We start from the raw sequence: 16,694 nt of genomic DNA on the forward strand, positions 1-16,694 counted from the left end.
AAAATAACCTAATTACTGTTATTATTTTATTTTAGGAAACAAAATTATACAAATGTTAAAGAGTAGTACAGAGTAGTTTCAGAAGTCGTTGTCACTTTCATCCAACAGGGGCGGTCCAATTCCTCCGAGGGAGTTGTGAGGCCCCTTGGTCACCGATTCCTCCAAACTGTCATTGTCCAAATCCCTGCTTTCTTCCTCCTCACCATCTTCATCTTCTTCATCATCCTCATCAACATCTATTTCGCTGTCCTCAGTCTGAAATGACAGACCATGTGATCACATCTTAAACGGAAAATGCAACATTGTCCAAAAGCTGCAAAATCCACGTAAACCAAAAACTGCTAACTAGCAACAATCTAGAGGAGAACAGACAGGGGTCAGATGGACTTTAAATGGGAAGAACGCAATTTTGTCCCATTATTAAGAATTTATTTTGTTCTGTTTAGCAATGTACACTTCTACTCCCTGTCTCTAACCTGTAGGTGATGCTATACACGCAGTTAAATATACATAAATAGATAGAATTTTATTCAGTAATCAGAAAAATTAAATAGATGCGCCGCCCGGGAATCGAACCCGGGTCGCAAGAATGGGAATCTTGCATGATACCACTACACCAGCGGCGCGTTACGATTCACATAGCAAAGGACCGACCAATCATTTAATTCTATCGGTGTGTTTTACCCATCGAAATATATTCTGCTAATTCAGTCAGTACATTTTAACCGTAAATAAGGAAACATTTAGGGTAATTCCTGATTTTCTAATGGGAAAAGGACTGGTACCTTCGTGCAGAAGGCTCTGTATACAAGACAACCTACTCTCCAGATCCCACTGAATCAGGAAGGTTTCCGGTGAATAAAAACAACTCTGCCAGATCACTGTGCGGACTACGACTGCAGTGATGAAGGGATGAAGGGATACTCTGAAATATATTTTTTCCACATCAACATAAGGCATTAAAGACATGTACAGTAGCCTATAGAATATTTGCTGCGTTAAACAAATTTAATTACTGTGTATTGATCATTACCAAGGCTGATCCCGCAAAACCCCTCAGCCTTGGTTCTTTTGTGAGATGAATTACTGCCACCTACTGGGTATTTTTAATAGTCCACCCAGAAGGTGTTTCTGCTCCTTTGCAGAGGAAACAAGTACATGAAAAAACCCAGAGAAGTTGGAGACCGTGCTGAAGTTCACCGGCACCCAGTACTTTCTGTGACCCTCGAAAAATGATTCATTTTAATTATTTTGCCAGGTATTAATTAATTATTTCAATCATAATCTTAATCATAATAACAGTAGAATAAACAGGGAGTCTAAATAAAGACTTCTACTGCAGCTCTGGTCCTGCACAAACCTTCAAATTCCGTGGTTTTGCAGAATGATTTGACCTTCTGGGAACAGCTAAGAACAGCTTTTAGAACACACATGATTGACAGAAAGGTGAGATGATGAGAAAGAATAAACAGAGGTGGAATTATTATTTCTCTTTATACAAACACATCTAACTCAAGAGCATCTCTGACCAAAATGTATTTATTCATCTCAGAGAACAGAGTGCAGGAGATAAATGTGGAAAAAAGAGAGGGATTATGTAGATGATACTAAAGAAGGACTCACCTCATCACTGTTACCTCCCTGCATGGTCCCAACAAAACGACTTCCTGTTCCTTTAAAAAACAAAAGGATAGCAAGGATTTCACTGCTTATGTGTTAACTCGTGTGATACAGGGTGTCTTCACACATTTCTACATAGATGAGTGAATATTCATGATTTATTTTTGATGTACTTCCACCCATTTTCCTCATTGTTTTACCTGCTAACATGCTATTCCGCATGAGCTGTGGCTTTGAAGGTCTCGACTCTTCGATGTCACTGTCCGAGCCTTCGTCCTCTGGAAACTCCATGTCAGAATCCTCATCTTTTACTGCAAAAAAAGACAAAAAAGTAGGGTTAAAAAAAAACAACAGAAAAACAAAACCCACATGTGTCAATACAATGCTCATAGTTTGTGTGGGTTTCTCACAGGAGCTCCTCATCATGTCTCTCTCCTCATCTCTCAGTTTGTGCTGCATCATCCTCAGAGTGTTCTCAGCCTCCTGAAGGTTAGAAGATAAAGTTTGGTGCATCACTCACTCTGTCTTTTCCCACCCTCAACTAGAAGTACAATCAGGATTTCCTTTTCTGTGATATAATTTTTTACCTCCTAAACAACTTCATCTATACAGTCTTATGCATTTACTGTGTATATAGGTAGGTTATAAGACAAAGACGTCCCTGGTTTTTGAAATGACCTCCAATTATAAAGATTGCCTCAAGGCGGTGACACTCTTTACTACTAACGTAAGTCATACAGGAGGGGATGAATTACTCTGACAGAGAGTAGGATTAAAGGTAAGTCATTTCTATTTCACTATTTGAAGACCAAACGCTGTGCCATGTTTCATTCATATTCACACACCTCAAACCTCTCCTGCTCCAGTCTGTGGTATTCATCCAGCTGAGACTCCAGGAAACACAGGTTCCTGAACTTCTCCACATAGACGTCATAATGCTTTTGCAGATCTTCCTCAATTTTCTCATATTCGTCCATGAAAGCCGGCCTAAACAGAGAGAGATGGATGTCAAGAAAACACTCGCATTACTGCAGTTCAACTGGAGGTCGGCGTTCTGTCCAGAAATTATTACTGCTTTTAATAACTGCTTATTTTACAGAAAATTTACCAACTGACCTGACACTTTGCAGAGTCAGAAGCCTCTTCCTGTTCCTCTCCAATTCCTGTTTCTTCTTCTCTATCTTGGCATCCAAACTGCTTTCATCTGACACAACATTACTCAGCATCTCTTTGGTCTTCTCCACACTTTCCTGACATCAAACGAAAGGCGTGATGACACATTTGACGTGGCTTGACTGCGTGACTGAACCTCAGTCTTAATGCACGTGAGTTTTTACAAAACTGCTAAATACATACCAACACCTCCTTGATAGCTGCTCTCAGGGCCTTTTCTGTCTCGTTGATCTCCAGAGGTCTGGCAATCGCTGAAGTCCTCATTTCCTGTTGGCACAATGAGAAACAATAAAGTCTTAAAATCTTATTACCTGACATCGTCAACTTACAGCAGTAGGTTTACTGCAACAAAACAATGATTAATGAAGTAATTCTAATGCAACCACAGGCTGATAATTTATAGTGATATTAATGTGACTATTGTGACTATGTATTTACTGTAAAGGAATATGTAAATAAAAAAAAAATCAAGGGTTAGTAATTTTTTCCTCACCCTCAGATCAACCTCTTTTCCCAGTAAATCATATAAAGATGCTCCTTTAGCTGTGGACTCCGAGGCCAGCTGTCGGGCTGCTTTCAGGTCTGAAACCTACAGTAAACAAAGTGGGAAATAATCAACACCACAGTCTTCCATATGACTTAGCGACATTACTGTATACATCAAGGCGTCTCACCCGTGAACCGAGATCAAACTTAAACTTGCTGTTTTCCTCCTCCACTCTTTCTCCCAAGGTCAACTGTTTGGTCTTCATGGCACTGTATAAAACTGATGTGATTTTCAGCATCTCCTTAACTGCGTAACCATCAGCCTGGTAGAGACGCTTTGTGTTCAGCTTGATATGAGCCTTGGTAGCCTATAATCAGAAAAATAAAAACAACCAGAATAAGATACAGACAGCAGGTTTAACAGGCTTTAAATAAGCTGAACATTTGGATCACAACATCCAAAGCTGTCACCATGAACTGTGCCACAGCCTTAATGAAGAAAATCCTGTCTGACTCTGTATCCACATCTGTAGGTATATCCATGTGGGGTTCGTATCTGCAATAAAAAAATAAAGCTGTGAAAACCAAAGGTCTGACAGGCAAATATTTGATATTTTAATGTATTTTTCACTGGGTTCTGGAATTGCTTTTAGGAGTTTTAAAACTGTTAGACCAAATTAAAAACAACAAAACAAAAAAATTGAATATATATTCTTAATAATATTATAAGCCTATTTATCACAGTGCACATAAGGAGAACCGAAACAGCTAATTTATTTAATTCTGAAACCACATACACAAAACGCTCTCTCTCTTTCTGCTTCACATACACACTCCACTAGATAGAGCCAGAGTACCAGCAGTGGTATGCGTTCATAGGTTGAGATCCACCGTACTCATCTTTATAAATATGACTGCGCCTGAGACACACACAGTTACGAGGCACAAGGTTAGCTTTAAATCTGAAGTTTGGGATCATTCTGAAACTCACCTCTTAACAAGCCATACTAGAATTTCTGCTACTAAAGAGAAGTTTGGAGTTCTGAAGTTTTCCATCGATATCAGCCGAGGATAGCCCAAGGCCCTCATCATTTCAGTGAAATCTGCCAAATCAGATGCAACATCATAATGACATAAAGACCAACTATCGGGGGAGAAATACATGTTCACTAGATGTTTCTCTTACTTCTGGAGTCTCTGAAGGACATAGTGACCGACGTTAAGTAGAGCAGCTCATAAACTGTTTTCAATCCGACACGAATTGTTGTTGGATGTTCCCAAGGAAAAGCTGTTCACTGTATACAGAGACGAGGGTTTGGTACTAAAACGAGATACGTGCATCAAAACAAATGACAAGATCTAAAACATAAAAAAAGTAACATCAAAGAAGATCACTGCTAGAACTTGGGTTACAGAAGACAGCTAATTACATACATTGGTACATTGACTCGCTAAAAAGGGCGTAAGAAGCTAACGTTTGTTTCCGCCGTATTACTGACAATTTCTGCTTAAAACTATAAATTCCGAAAATAATGAATTAATTAGCTAAGAAAAAAGGGATATGACAGTGATTATGTTACCTTTCGCTGCTCTAGCCTAGTTAGCTCCACTTCAAACCACGGAGTCTCCATGGAAACTCATCTTTTTCTCTGAGGGATAATGGCTGCTGTCAGGGCATGGTTACGCTATATACTGCCATCTATTGGACAAAAAATAGTGCAGTTGTTACATAAAGCTTTTTAACGTTAATACTCACTCATTAACCGTACATTCTAAATCCATTTACGTACAATTGTGTACAAAATTAGAACAAATATTTTCCAACAATTTCTAACAGACAGATTACTTTTTAATTTTTTTAAATTACAAATTCTTAAAATGCCGTAGTAACTAAAATCCTTGGTTTGGTAATTCACTGCAATGTTCATCCACTCAGTTTTATGAAATGATTATTTTTGAGTAAAATATTGTATTTAAACCTCAATTTTAAAGACAAATCTGAGTGTTTTGAATCAATCATCTATATAAAAATGTTTAGAAGATTAATTTGCTTGTTTTTTTTTAAATGTATCTTCCAATTTTAATTATAATCTATAGCCTACCTGTTGGCATTGCCTGGTGCAGCCACAAAGGGGCGACACCTTCCAGTCAAAGTCATAGAGCTGTTCCTGCATCTGCATCGGACCGTACTGCTGACGTCACACATAGCATAATGGAGCAAGGCAACAATAACAGAGAGAGTGGAAATGAAGCTACCGCTCACTGCCTCCACAGTAAACGCCTAAAAGAACTGGAGAATGCAGCCCTGCAGACAACATTAATATCACAAATGGAGACAGAATCCGTACCGGAAGTCGTGAACCTGACGGAGCAGGCCGGGGTCGTTGAGCTGACGAATGGCTTCTCGGTGAGTCCTCGATCGGTGCCTCCGCAGCTCAGCGCAGACACCGAAGCAGAAGAAGACGAGTCAGGGAGAAGTGTCACCAAAGAGCGGGTGGAGGAGGAAAGAACCCTGACGGACCATTTAAATAAACGACTGCTAACGTCGTTCCTGGAGAAACTGAATGAAAGGGACCTGGCGCTGCCCGGTGTCCAGCGTTTGGACTGTGCTGTAGCCGACGAGGACTCGAACAGGGCCGCAGATGAATGGTGAAGCCGCGGCGCCGCAGGTGCTTCTTGGACTTCAGGACCAATGAGCACCGAAACAACACTCCTGCATCATTCAAGAAATACTTGCATTTCGACACATTTACAGACTTACATTTTTCTGTAAATGTATTAGTTTTGTATGTCCGGTTCAGTGTTACAAACTGAGATGCAATAAATGACCAAGTGACACCAATGTCTTTGTTCTCAGTCACCTGTTGTCCCGTTTATATGTAACGACTTTCTGAATACAACATTTTAATACAAAAAGGTGGTGAAATAAGTGCACTATGATGTGGGTTTTGTTGAATATGATTCCCTGAGCTGAGGAAGTTCGGCCTCAGAAGGTTATGCTAAGACAACTGGAAGGTTCTCCAGTTCATAAAAGTGATGTCACTGGACATCCAGTGTGAACATCTAATGGTGATTGTATTTAACATATAAAGTGAACAAGTACACAAAAACAATCTGTTTATGCCAAAATAATGGGATTAGAATATTACCTACAGTAATGTTTTGGCTGCAGCACTAGTTCTGACCAGTAGGAATTTCAAAAGGGATTCTGGTGTCAAGTGCTAGGTTTGATTTAATATTCTTTCAAAGAGACCACATTGTTGATTTCTCAGGTGTGCCACATTTGTACGACGACCAGCTGCACACAGCACAGGTGTACACACATACAGATACTGAACATTCCAGAATTAACATCCCGATGAAAGAGCTTTAAAGAATTCAAATAACACCTGCTGACATTGGAGTACATTCTTAATTACTGTCAGAAGAGGAATCAAGTGCCTCTATGTGGAACTCCTAATATTCTCATATTGTGTAGCACCATTTAAAGTATAGGCAAGGACAAAACTTTGAAAGTTTTGAAGTGAAACAGAGGAACAGAGAAGCCACCACCATACATGATTTTTGGAAGAACAATCTTTAGTTAGTTGAGACTTTCAACGGGGAACTGGCATCCCAGTTGTCCGTGTGTAAGGTATTCATAGGCACAAGCTGAGGGTTATCTGTTGCCCTGTGTCCCTGAAAGAAAAACGAAAAAAACTGTTGCCCTGTGTCCCTGAAAGAAAAAAAATAAAAAATGGTTATCTGTTGCCCTGTGTCCCTGAAAAAAAAACGAAAAACGAAAAAAATTAAATTAAAATGTATTTTTTTTAAACTGCTCCAAAATCACAGAAGTAAAAACAGTGACTTAACGATTTCCTTTTTTTATTTCAAAATAGAAATTGTTGTAAAGTCTTTACCTTATTTTTCTGTGGCTGCTGGGTATCCCAGCATGCATTGCGCAGACATGGACACATTTTCGACACCTTAATAACACACAGAAACAAATCCTATTACAATTGATAAATTTCATTGTCATTGTTATTTTCAAAATTGATATTTATTTATTTAATAAATAAGAACAAACGAAATTCATATTTGACAGCACAGCAAGATTTAGTAAGGAGTGTGTGAATATATTTTATAATGTAGAATTAAAGTAAGGGATTTCTCAAAAATCCAGATGGGGACAACGAACACCATGCTACAATACTGGAAATATAAATATATTTAATCAAAGGTCAGTGTTGCAGTGAAGTGATTGGCCTTGTCATCCCTTCACTGTCACAGTGCACGTTTTTATTTTATTCTTATTTATTTACAAGGTTCTTTATTTTTTACATGAAGTCAAAGTCCATGTTTTTATACATACCCTGTGCTCTGAAGGGCCGTCCACCTGCTTTTTATTCAAATCCCACCACAGTAAACCTTCCTTGATATCACTTCTTTTTGTCGGCCCTAAAAGACAAACAGAGGACTTCAGTTATTGTTACACTGTAAAAGAAAATAAATCTTACTTGTACTTAGACGTTGGCAGCATTTAAACCACACTGAAGAGACATTTATGACGCAGCAGAATGACCAGATAATTCAGCCTTCACCGACAATGACTATAGTTCAAACTGCATGAATGATGTGTAACTATGAATCAGCGTTTTTCTTTTTTGTTGTTTGGTTTTTTATCATCAGTATCTCATTTCACATTCGGTTTTTTATCATCAGTATCTCATTTCAAAGAGTCATTTCAACCTCCTCACCTGTGGCATAACTCACTATCAGCCCCACCAGCACCACTGAACTGGTCGCCATGGCACCAAAGTAAAGGTAGGACATGTGGTAGAAGTTGTGCAGACCACTAGGATAATAAGGAAAACACAGTGTAGAAAGGTAATTTAATTTAAATCATGTCCACAGTGTGCAGCGTGGCATTCCGTTGAACTTGAACTGACCCCTGGTTGCTGGGATGGAGACGGGTGGAGATGGCGGGTTGTTCCAGGTCGGGGCCATACAGGGTGACGTTACCAGCCGGACAGCTGTCAGTGTAGCTGGGTAAGACGCCCATTGTCTTTTCATTAGGTGGATAGAGAGTTGAACCTATAGCCAGCCACAAGGAGACACAGAAACCTGCTGCGATTCCAAAGAAAGCCCCCTGAAAAACAGATTTTAATTGGCCATTTGTGCACAAAACCAAACAACTCCAATCTCAGACACATCCGAATTCTTGTGCCCAGAGCCAAGTCGGTAAAAAATAAGAAAAAGAAATAAGGCATAATCTCATAATCCTATAATTGTAAAGATATGATTATTATCGAGAACCTTAGTGCCTTATGTTTAACTAGTAGTAAAATTATTGTATCATAAAAGTGAAGCTTCAAGGATGGAAAACTACTCAGCATTTGCGTGACAAAGAGTGAAAATGTACTGGGTGATGGTGTGACGAATGTGGCATAGAATGTGGAATGTCACAAGATACTATCTTTCCAGCTGTTAAAGATAAAGGGCAGAACAACCCCCTATGATATTGGGATAAAAGTCACAGTAACTGTTCTGGTCAGAGGCCACAGCAGAAGAATCCTGAGAAGGAGGACAAGGTCATCTAATCTAATCTAATCTAATCTAATCTAATTTTCATGCACATCTCTGTTACACCTAAAAACCGGGGTCAGGGAAATATAGTCAGACTTCGTGAACTGACATCCTACGGTGTTTGTCAGGGACACGTAGAACTGCCTTTTTTGCTGATTCTGTAATAAACACGAGTTAAGCCTAAATATCTTCTCCTGTTTGGAGAAGGGATCTGGCTCACACATAGACAGATTCCAGTAGAAAGAACAGAACCAAACATAACACACACTACAAAAAAGGACTTTGGTTCAGGGGCCACATTACAATCATAAAATAATTACCTATAAATGACAATAAGCTAACAGGTTTTTCCCCTTTCCATACAAAGAAATACAAGTATATTAGAAAATATTCATATTTAATAAAATATAATTTTGTTTGTGCAATTTTTAACTTTAAAATTCATCAAGTGGGTCGGACTGAACGCCCTAACATGCTGGTTTTAGCCCAGAGGCCTTATGTTTAACACCCCTCAAGTAATAGTTAGAATTATCTTTTGCTAATTTGCATCAAGTAGGGAGGGATGATGAGGAGTTATTGCATTCATTGCTTTTGTTTCTGCCCTCAGCCTTACAGTGGCAGGTAAAAAAAAACTGCGGAAATAACTCTCCCTTCGTCATTTTACTAAATCATAGTTTGTAAATGGAGCAGTGATTGTCAGTAATGATGCTGCACTCAGTCTGTTTTCTCTGGGTTAAACATTCGCCCAGTCAGTAATGCATTTCAAACAATGTAATAGTATTTTATTTATATTTATTTTAAGTTTAGATCATGTGCTCACCAGCCTGTTTGTCGCCGGAACAAACATTCCCAAAATGAATACTCCCAGTATGGGACCGCTGACCACACCCATGACAGTAAAAGATCCCTAATGGGAGAGGAATCACAGACAGAGATGTCAGATCATGTATGAATTATTCCACATATTCTCGTTCTTATTCCTATCTGTATGTTACAGTGCAGTAGGTCCTTTACCTGCAGGACTCCCAGGTCCACGAGTGAGGAGAGCCCAGCCACTGTGATACAAGACACTCCGAACAGGAAGGCTAAAACGCAAGAACAGCAACTATTGTAAATATTGTGGTGCATAGAAGCTAAAAAAACGTCATTTATAGGTTTTAATAAATGAGAATTTATTATTTATTAAACCCATTTACCAACTAGCTCTCTTCAGCTTGAACATTTTGAAATGTGTTGTGGTTCAGTGTTTTGTTTTAATTAAAGTAAAGACATTTATCTTTGCTGTAACTGAGAATTAACACGTACACAGTCCTTTGGAGAGAAGAATCTTTTTCTTCTGGCTCATGTGGATCAGATGAGGTTGCAGCAGATCCTCCATCGTTACTGCGGCCATGGCGTTGATACTAGTGGAGACGGTGCTACTCAAAAGACAGTGTCAATAAGTAAAGACAGTAATTTGACCAAAAATAATGCAATTTAACTATGTAATCACTATTATGATTCAGACGTAGGAAGTGGTTGTGGGAATTCGTATAGATTCTACACAAACACGTTCTTCAACTTTTAAGGCTGTTTTGAAGAATCAACTCTGTTCCAATGTGGTTTCACAGCAGCAGCAGCCAATTCATGAGATTATTAAGATTCAGAAAAAGAAAAAAATAAACACCTCAGAGTGCCGCTGTAGGCACAAGACAGGAAAAGGCCTGGGAAACCTGGATGATTCCTGAATATGTCCAGCACAAAGTACGGCATGTACTTCATTCAGTGAGTAAAAGTGGAGAAAAGAAAAATCAAGTTAGAAAAATCTTATCAAAGTAGTTGAAAAAATTCAGGTCATTTTTTCCCTGTGCTGTTGGTAATACCAGATCTGGTGAAGCTATTTTTCCAGACTTGAGTGGATCACAGTGGCCGTAATAAGTAAACATGACGATGCCACAGATGGCTGCGGAGCCCACGATGGTGCACAGACCCACCTGGTTCACAAGCACAGCCCTGCAGATGACAACAGACAGCGGTCATTGTACTATCTAATCAGGAGTTCAGCTCAGCTGAGTCTGAGAAGAGAGTCTTTATATTGTTGCTGTACCATTTTGAAATAGGACATATCTGTTACTTTTTAGCACATCATGACTACGACCAGCAGGAGCTGTGTGTTGAACATGACCAGATCTCTACTTTAACACAGGTCTTTCGTGTTGTCCACTCACAGCTGGGCTTGTCTCTCAGTCCTGCAGGAGATGTAGCGCTGCACCTGAGCCTGGTTCACACTGTACATGGACAGCCAAACTAATGCACCCCCAACTGTAAGGGTCCAGAAGGTGTAGCGTCGCTGTGGGATGACCTCAAAGCTGTGATCGAATATTGTTGTAAAAAAAAAAAAAAGCTGTGTTAATGGTAATCCTCATGTACAGAGTAAAAACTGCAACTCAATATTTCTATTGCTATAATACCATGCTTAATTATAGGCTCCTGTACTCTAGTACTGTACTAATTTCCCCACTGTGTCTTATCATATATATCATATCATATGATCATAAGAGATATCGATAAGAATTAAAAAAATACCAAACATTTCCAGTCGTCATCAGTCTGAGATAACGTAAGGAACCGGTTCCTAATTTTTCTCATAAAGTCAAACGTGTCTTTACGCATGAAAATTAATCCGTGATCCATTCCTGGCGATCTCAAGCACCGCAGCGGGGCCACCGACCAGAACTGTTCCTTGGATATAAATGGCCACGAAGCCTATCATCATGACGATGATCTGGAAGACGTCGGTCCAGACCACAGCTTTAACTCCGCCCTGATGCACGGAGGAGACACAGGTGTTCATGAAATAAAACATTCTGTCACAGCTTAATATAAACGTCTGAGTTTGTTGTGGGTACAATACAAAAACACTTAAACACTACAGTACTTATTGCTGTTGTTCAATCTGACTGCACTATTAGTAAATGTATTTACTGCCTTTGAGAGTACTATTATGGTAATATGCCATTTCTTTAAGAAGTATTTGGTGCGACACAGACCTGGTCTGAACATTAGGATTCTTATTTCAAGATAATCATAAGAATTACTCACAATCGCTGTGTACAGAGTACAGATCACCCCCGTAGAAATTAAAGACAACCACAGGTTGAGTCCAGTAGCTGAAACAATTAAGGTGATGCAATTTTCAATATTTTTTTAATCATGGAGTTACTTCAGTCATTTAAGTGTTTTTAAAGTCAATGCATATTATCACAACGGAGTTCCATAAGTCTCAAGGATGGTCCTGAAGACGGTGTCAACCTGAATTTAAGCCTTTTCAAATGCATGTTTATGAAAAGATTTCCACACTTTATTGTAAAAATGTATACAGTGCTGGCAGGTGTTGTATACATTTTCTATTCTCTCCTTTTTTTAAAACAACAATATATTAAAATTTTTATTGTCATCTTATTTCTTTTAGTATTAATTTGTAAAAATATTTATAAAGTATTACACAAAACCAATTATGGCAACCAAGAGCAAGGCATCAGTTACCTTGGTTCAGTATTAGGGCAGGAGCGTAGATGACGATGCCCGTGTAAAGAAGCTGAGGAAATGGAAACATCAGAAATCTGTATCAGTACTTCATCTCGACGTACACAGGAAGTATTTCTGTAAGGACAATTTGGAAAGCTCTTCTATCAAAATGGTCACAGAGGAGATAAAAAAATAAATGAATCAAACCGTCTCACCGTGGCCACCAAAAATTGGATGCTCCCCAACAGCTGCATTCCCCGTCCAAATCTGAGCTTCAGATACTGTGACAGACAGAAGACTGGGATTAATTACACCCCTCGCTACGGTATCGTTACTCATCCTTCCTCACCTCCATCTTCATCACATTTGATGAGCCACAGGTGAATTTTAACACTTTACTTGCTTCACTAGTATTGTGCTCCATTATTATGGATCAAAACTTTCATCCTAGTATTTACATTCTATGAAATAACTGTGCAAGTTGTATTTGGAAATAAATATAAATGATTAAGAATCACAGTAATCCAGTCTACATTCATCATGGTAACATTTAAACTTAAATGTTTAGAATTTTGTAATAAAATACAATAAAATAAAGCACAATAAAATACAAACAAGAGTAGCACACTGTCAATGAATACTGGAAACCTGAACAGTGGATGTTAGTGGATTAGATTACTAGGTTAGTAGATGTAGATTATGTTAGTAGTATTAGCGCTCTTGTTTCCACCATTGGCCGCGATGATAAATGCACTAGTAACGTCTTTTTCTTCATTGAATATAACCGGTAATTAAGTTACGTAAGTAACGACAAGAGCGTACAGAGCAGTTATTTAAAATGTTTAGAAGCGACTGGATTCCTTTTAAACTTCATTGTGTGAACCGGCACATCGACAATCAGGGGCGAGGACCCAAGAAGTGCAGACTTTCCACTGAATTAAACCACGGGCAGACGTTCACTAGACATTATTATTATTATACATTATTTATATGTTACTTACTATCATTAATGTGATAGGGTTGCACTTACCATTGCACCTACAGTTAGCTACAAGAATATCTGCAGCCAGACTCTGCCATAAAACTGTCAAGCTGTTCTGTGGCCATCAATAACAAAGGGATTCTCTTACATGATTGTTTTGTTCTACCTTTGTCCAGAATCAAACACGGTGTAAAAGTGTGACAGTGTAAACAAAAGTAGAATCTGGATTAAACCTGATTGGTGCTGCTGAAGCCCAGTCGATAAAACACAGGCAGGAAGAAGTAAGCTGTGAGCAGGGCGTTGATGCTCTGCCCCAGGCACATGTAGAGGAATTTCAAGCCGTAGCGGGAAGCCTCCGATGGAACTCCCAGGACCTGGACCGCTGACATAAAACTGGCACAGAGGGAAAGTCCGACAGGAACGGCTGACAAGCTCCGACCTGCGGTGAAGAACTCATCAGTATCTGCGTTCCTGGAACTCTTCTTCAAGGCCTGGAAGAGTCCAATGGACATAGAGACCAACAGCATGGCAGCAAAGACGGCATAGTCAGCAATGACGAATCCAGAATTGGACTGTGTCTCCACAGACTGCTCATCCATTGTTCTGATTTAGATGTGGGCCTTACAGCAGGGGTGGAGACTTATATTTGGATGTGGATTGAATCTGTCAAATGAGCAAATTATGATCTAGTAAGCAATTGACCAATGAACATGAGAGACACAGGAGGAGAGGAGAACCTGAGAGGGAATAAGTTTTTTTGTCACCTATTAAAACAATAACTTTGGTCTTTGTTTAAGTGACAACTGCCAGACTGGCTCATAAAAACATTCTTATTAGTGCAGTTTAAGAGAAGCTCTGCAGAGCACGCATTACCTCACAGCTCAACCCATAGGGAATAAAATGAAAATAAACAAGAGTTGGCATTAATGGGAAAACTATGAAGGATTTTAGTTAAAGAAACAAACTCAGAGTTTTATTAATCATAGGCCTACTCCAGCTTTAAAACAAATGTAATAATGTAGCAGCTTTTGTTGACCTACACCACTAGAACCAAAAGGTGTATAGAATAACAGAACCCCAAAGGTTGTCAGAGGCAAAGTGGAAAAGGAACTCAAAATCTGAGGCTGTGTCTCAACTGTCATCATGACAGGTAAAACACAAGATACTAACAATGATAAAAGAGAAAATTGAGTTTCATACATGTGTTTTCTATGGTCAAAATCACTCAATTCACGCTTTTCCTGTTCAAATACAGTGGGGCCTCGAGATACGTGTTTAGTCCGTTTCACAACAGCAGTCATGTGTCGATTCACTCGTATCTAGAATGCGGTTTCCCTATTAAAAATAACTCAAAACCAATTCATTCATTACAGCCCCCCAGAAACATATTATTAATTAATTTAATTAAAACTAATCCCCCTCCTATCTCTACATCAAAAACATAAATATTAACAAATATATTGATAATATAAATAATAATAATTAAGAAAACATTTTATATTTTTGCTACAAAAATGGGTAAAATAACCAAGCGAGGGACAGTGATTCAACGCGTACTACACATGCTGACGTCAGTCTGTCTTATATATTTAAAGAATCCCTGTGACATATTTAGTCTCTGTGAATGGCCTTGAATGTTCAAAGAAAACGTACAGGGTGAAGCAGAAAGTACCATTCCAAACGTACAGGGTGAAGCAGAAAGTACCGTTCCGCACTGATAGGGGGCAGTGAGGTTCATGACTGATGCTGAGCCTCATAGCTTAGGCACGAAGGGTAGTAGCGGAGCTGATGTTGTTTTACTATTTCCATAAGAAGTTAATGGGTTTGAAAAATCGCAATCTGAAAAGTAACGTAACCTACTGAACAAGATATTATGTTTACTAACGTAACCTACTGAACAAGATATTATATTTACAAAAGAAACTAACGAGAATACTGGAATACTGGAACTTGTATAGTTTTTGTCTAACGTGGTATAACGTACCCGCAACAAGGGGCGTTCAGGTACGATCGAAAATTTGAAAACTATAGATTAGGCACTATTTTGACAGGATTAACAAAACATTATGATGATTAAACCTGTGGGTATTTTTGATTTAAGTTCGTTACACAGGGCCATTAAATATCAGCTTTAACAAAGAAAGTCTCACATTTACCATAGAATCCCACCTCCTGACTAACAAAACCGTGTCTCGTTTTATTCTGGTCCCGATAAAACGCAGCAGCGGTATCCACACACTGTGGCGATAAAACTTCGCTTATTTTAGACAAGCAGCCTCAGTGTGAACTCATCGCTGATTGGATGTCGCGGCGCGCAGCTTCAATTAAAGCAGGGAAACTTTTAGGTCGTTCCACGTTTATTCGTATAATTTAGGAATAAGACCCCCAAAAAATATACCTTTCTAAAGGGGGCGGGAGTATTTAAAAAGAAGTGACTATTGTTATTAAACTGCGTCTTGTGCCTTTTTACAATTTACGAGTTGTTTTGAGTTCACTCTGCTGTGACGTGATAGCCTCGAAGAAGAAATAAGGGTATGTAGTGTAAACACAATTATTCGGTAAATATCGTAGATTCAGCATTGCTTTCCAGACAATAAAGACAGTGGCACAGCATTGTTAATGTATGATAGTTAAAGACTGCTTAGTTATTTGAACAACTTGTCTGACTGTAAAAAAAGTCCTTTATTTTATGATTATTTTTAATTACAAAATGTGGACACTCACCAGTCTTACTGCACTCCAGTCCTTTTAGTTGCTGCAAGTAAAAGGGGGGGGGGAGAGTCATACACACACACACACTCAAGCACACAGACACACGCAAGCACACAAAGATAACAGTACCGTCGCTGTACTCAGGTAATCTGTAAAAAAAACAAAAAAAAAAACAACACCTACAGAAAGTGTTTAGACTGACAAAATATGTACTTAACATGTATATGTAATAAATATTTAATCACATATATGGTACTTTTAATTATCTAATATTACCCTGTTGTCAAATATTTTCTTGCAAATAGTGTATGTGGAAGGAAAATGGAATAGAGTTTAAACCAATGTATTCACATTTGATTTGTTGATCAAAGTGAGAGCAGTAGTCATTTAAGAACCGTTATCAGCTGCACTGAGGCCTACAGTTCAGGCGTGGTACTTTCTTTTGGCAGTGACAGGAAATAATAATTTTAAAAAAACCTACAGAGCAGAAAAAGGAAACCACTGTTGACGCTGCTTCTCTTTTCCTGTAATGATATACGGGTTCACTTCATCGCCTTATTCATCTACTTTCATTTCATCTACACACACGGAGAACCAGCAAACTCCATAAAGAGAGACCATCCGCTACCACCGGGGATCAAAACTGTGA

General features: G+C 38.8%; 3 protein-coding genes and 1 non-coding gene across 17 annotated transcripts in view; 1 reads left to right on the forward strand and 3 right to left on the reverse strand.

The window, feature by feature from the left end:
- The window catches only part of dock7 (dedicator of cytokinesis 7), a 428,740-nt gene that overhangs the window by 217,590 nt on the left and 194,456 nt on the right, over positions 1-16,694 (forward strand). The gene's annotated exons all lie outside the window — the stretch shown is intronic.
- Positions 5-4,993, reverse strand: cluap1 (clusterin associated protein 1). 2 transcript variants are annotated; one of them, XM_017041528.2, is made up of 13 exons: positions 4,860-4,993; positions 4,466-4,574; positions 4,271-4,382; positions 3,751-3,835; positions 3,468-3,647; positions 3,287-3,382; positions 2,977-3,060; positions 2,737-2,870; positions 2,466-2,607; positions 2,031-2,103; positions 1,821-1,931; positions 1,624-1,673; positions 5-255 (listed from the first exon to the last, which is right to left on the reverse strand). In XM_017041528.2, the coding sequence occupies exons 2-13, from the start codon at positions 4,485-4,487 to the stop codon at positions 79-81; spliced, it is 1,266 nt and encodes a 421-aa protein (XP_016897017.1). In that variant the 5' UTR covers positions 4,488-4,574; positions 4,860-4,993; the 3' UTR covers positions 5-78. The 2 variants fall into 2 exon arrangements, with proteins under 2 accessions (XP_016897017.1, XP_024909897.1); XM_025054129.1 differs by lacking the exons at positions 4,271-4,382; positions 4,466-4,574; positions 4,860-4,993 and adding an exon at positions 4,077-4,143 and having other exon boundaries at positions 79-255.
- Positions 556-626, reverse strand: trnag-ccc (transfer RNA glycine (anticodon CCC)). The gene has a single exon. It is a non-coding gene; the product is annotated as a tRNA-Gly (tRNA).
- On the reverse strand, positions 5,526-16,102 carry slc5a5 (solute carrier family 5 member 5). The gene is made up of 17 exons (XM_008333563.3): positions 16,058-16,102; positions 13,567-13,996; positions 12,567-12,632; positions 12,370-12,421; positions 11,926-11,993; positions 11,493-11,647; positions 11,052-11,192; positions 10,707-10,836; positions 10,511-10,599; positions 10,150-10,262; positions 9,859-9,929; positions 9,665-9,751; positions 8,208-8,407; positions 8,016-8,113; positions 7,631-7,716; positions 7,179-7,244; positions 5,526-6,957 (listed from the first exon to the last, which is right to left on the reverse strand). The coding sequence occupies exons 2-17, from the start codon at positions 13,930-13,932 to the stop codon at positions 6,859-6,861; spliced, it is 1,887 nt and encodes a 628-aa protein (XP_008331785.1). The 5' UTR covers positions 13,933-13,996; positions 16,058-16,102; the 3' UTR covers positions 5,526-6,858.

Source organism: Cynoglossus semilaevis, chromosome 2 (assembly GCF_000523025.1).
Source record: "Cynoglossus semilaevis isolate Cse_v1.0 chromosome 2, Cse_v1.0, whole genome shotgun sequence".
Lineage (NCBI taxonomy): Eukaryota > Metazoa > Chordata > Actinopteri > Pleuronectiformes > Cynoglossidae > Cynoglossus > Cynoglossus semilaevis.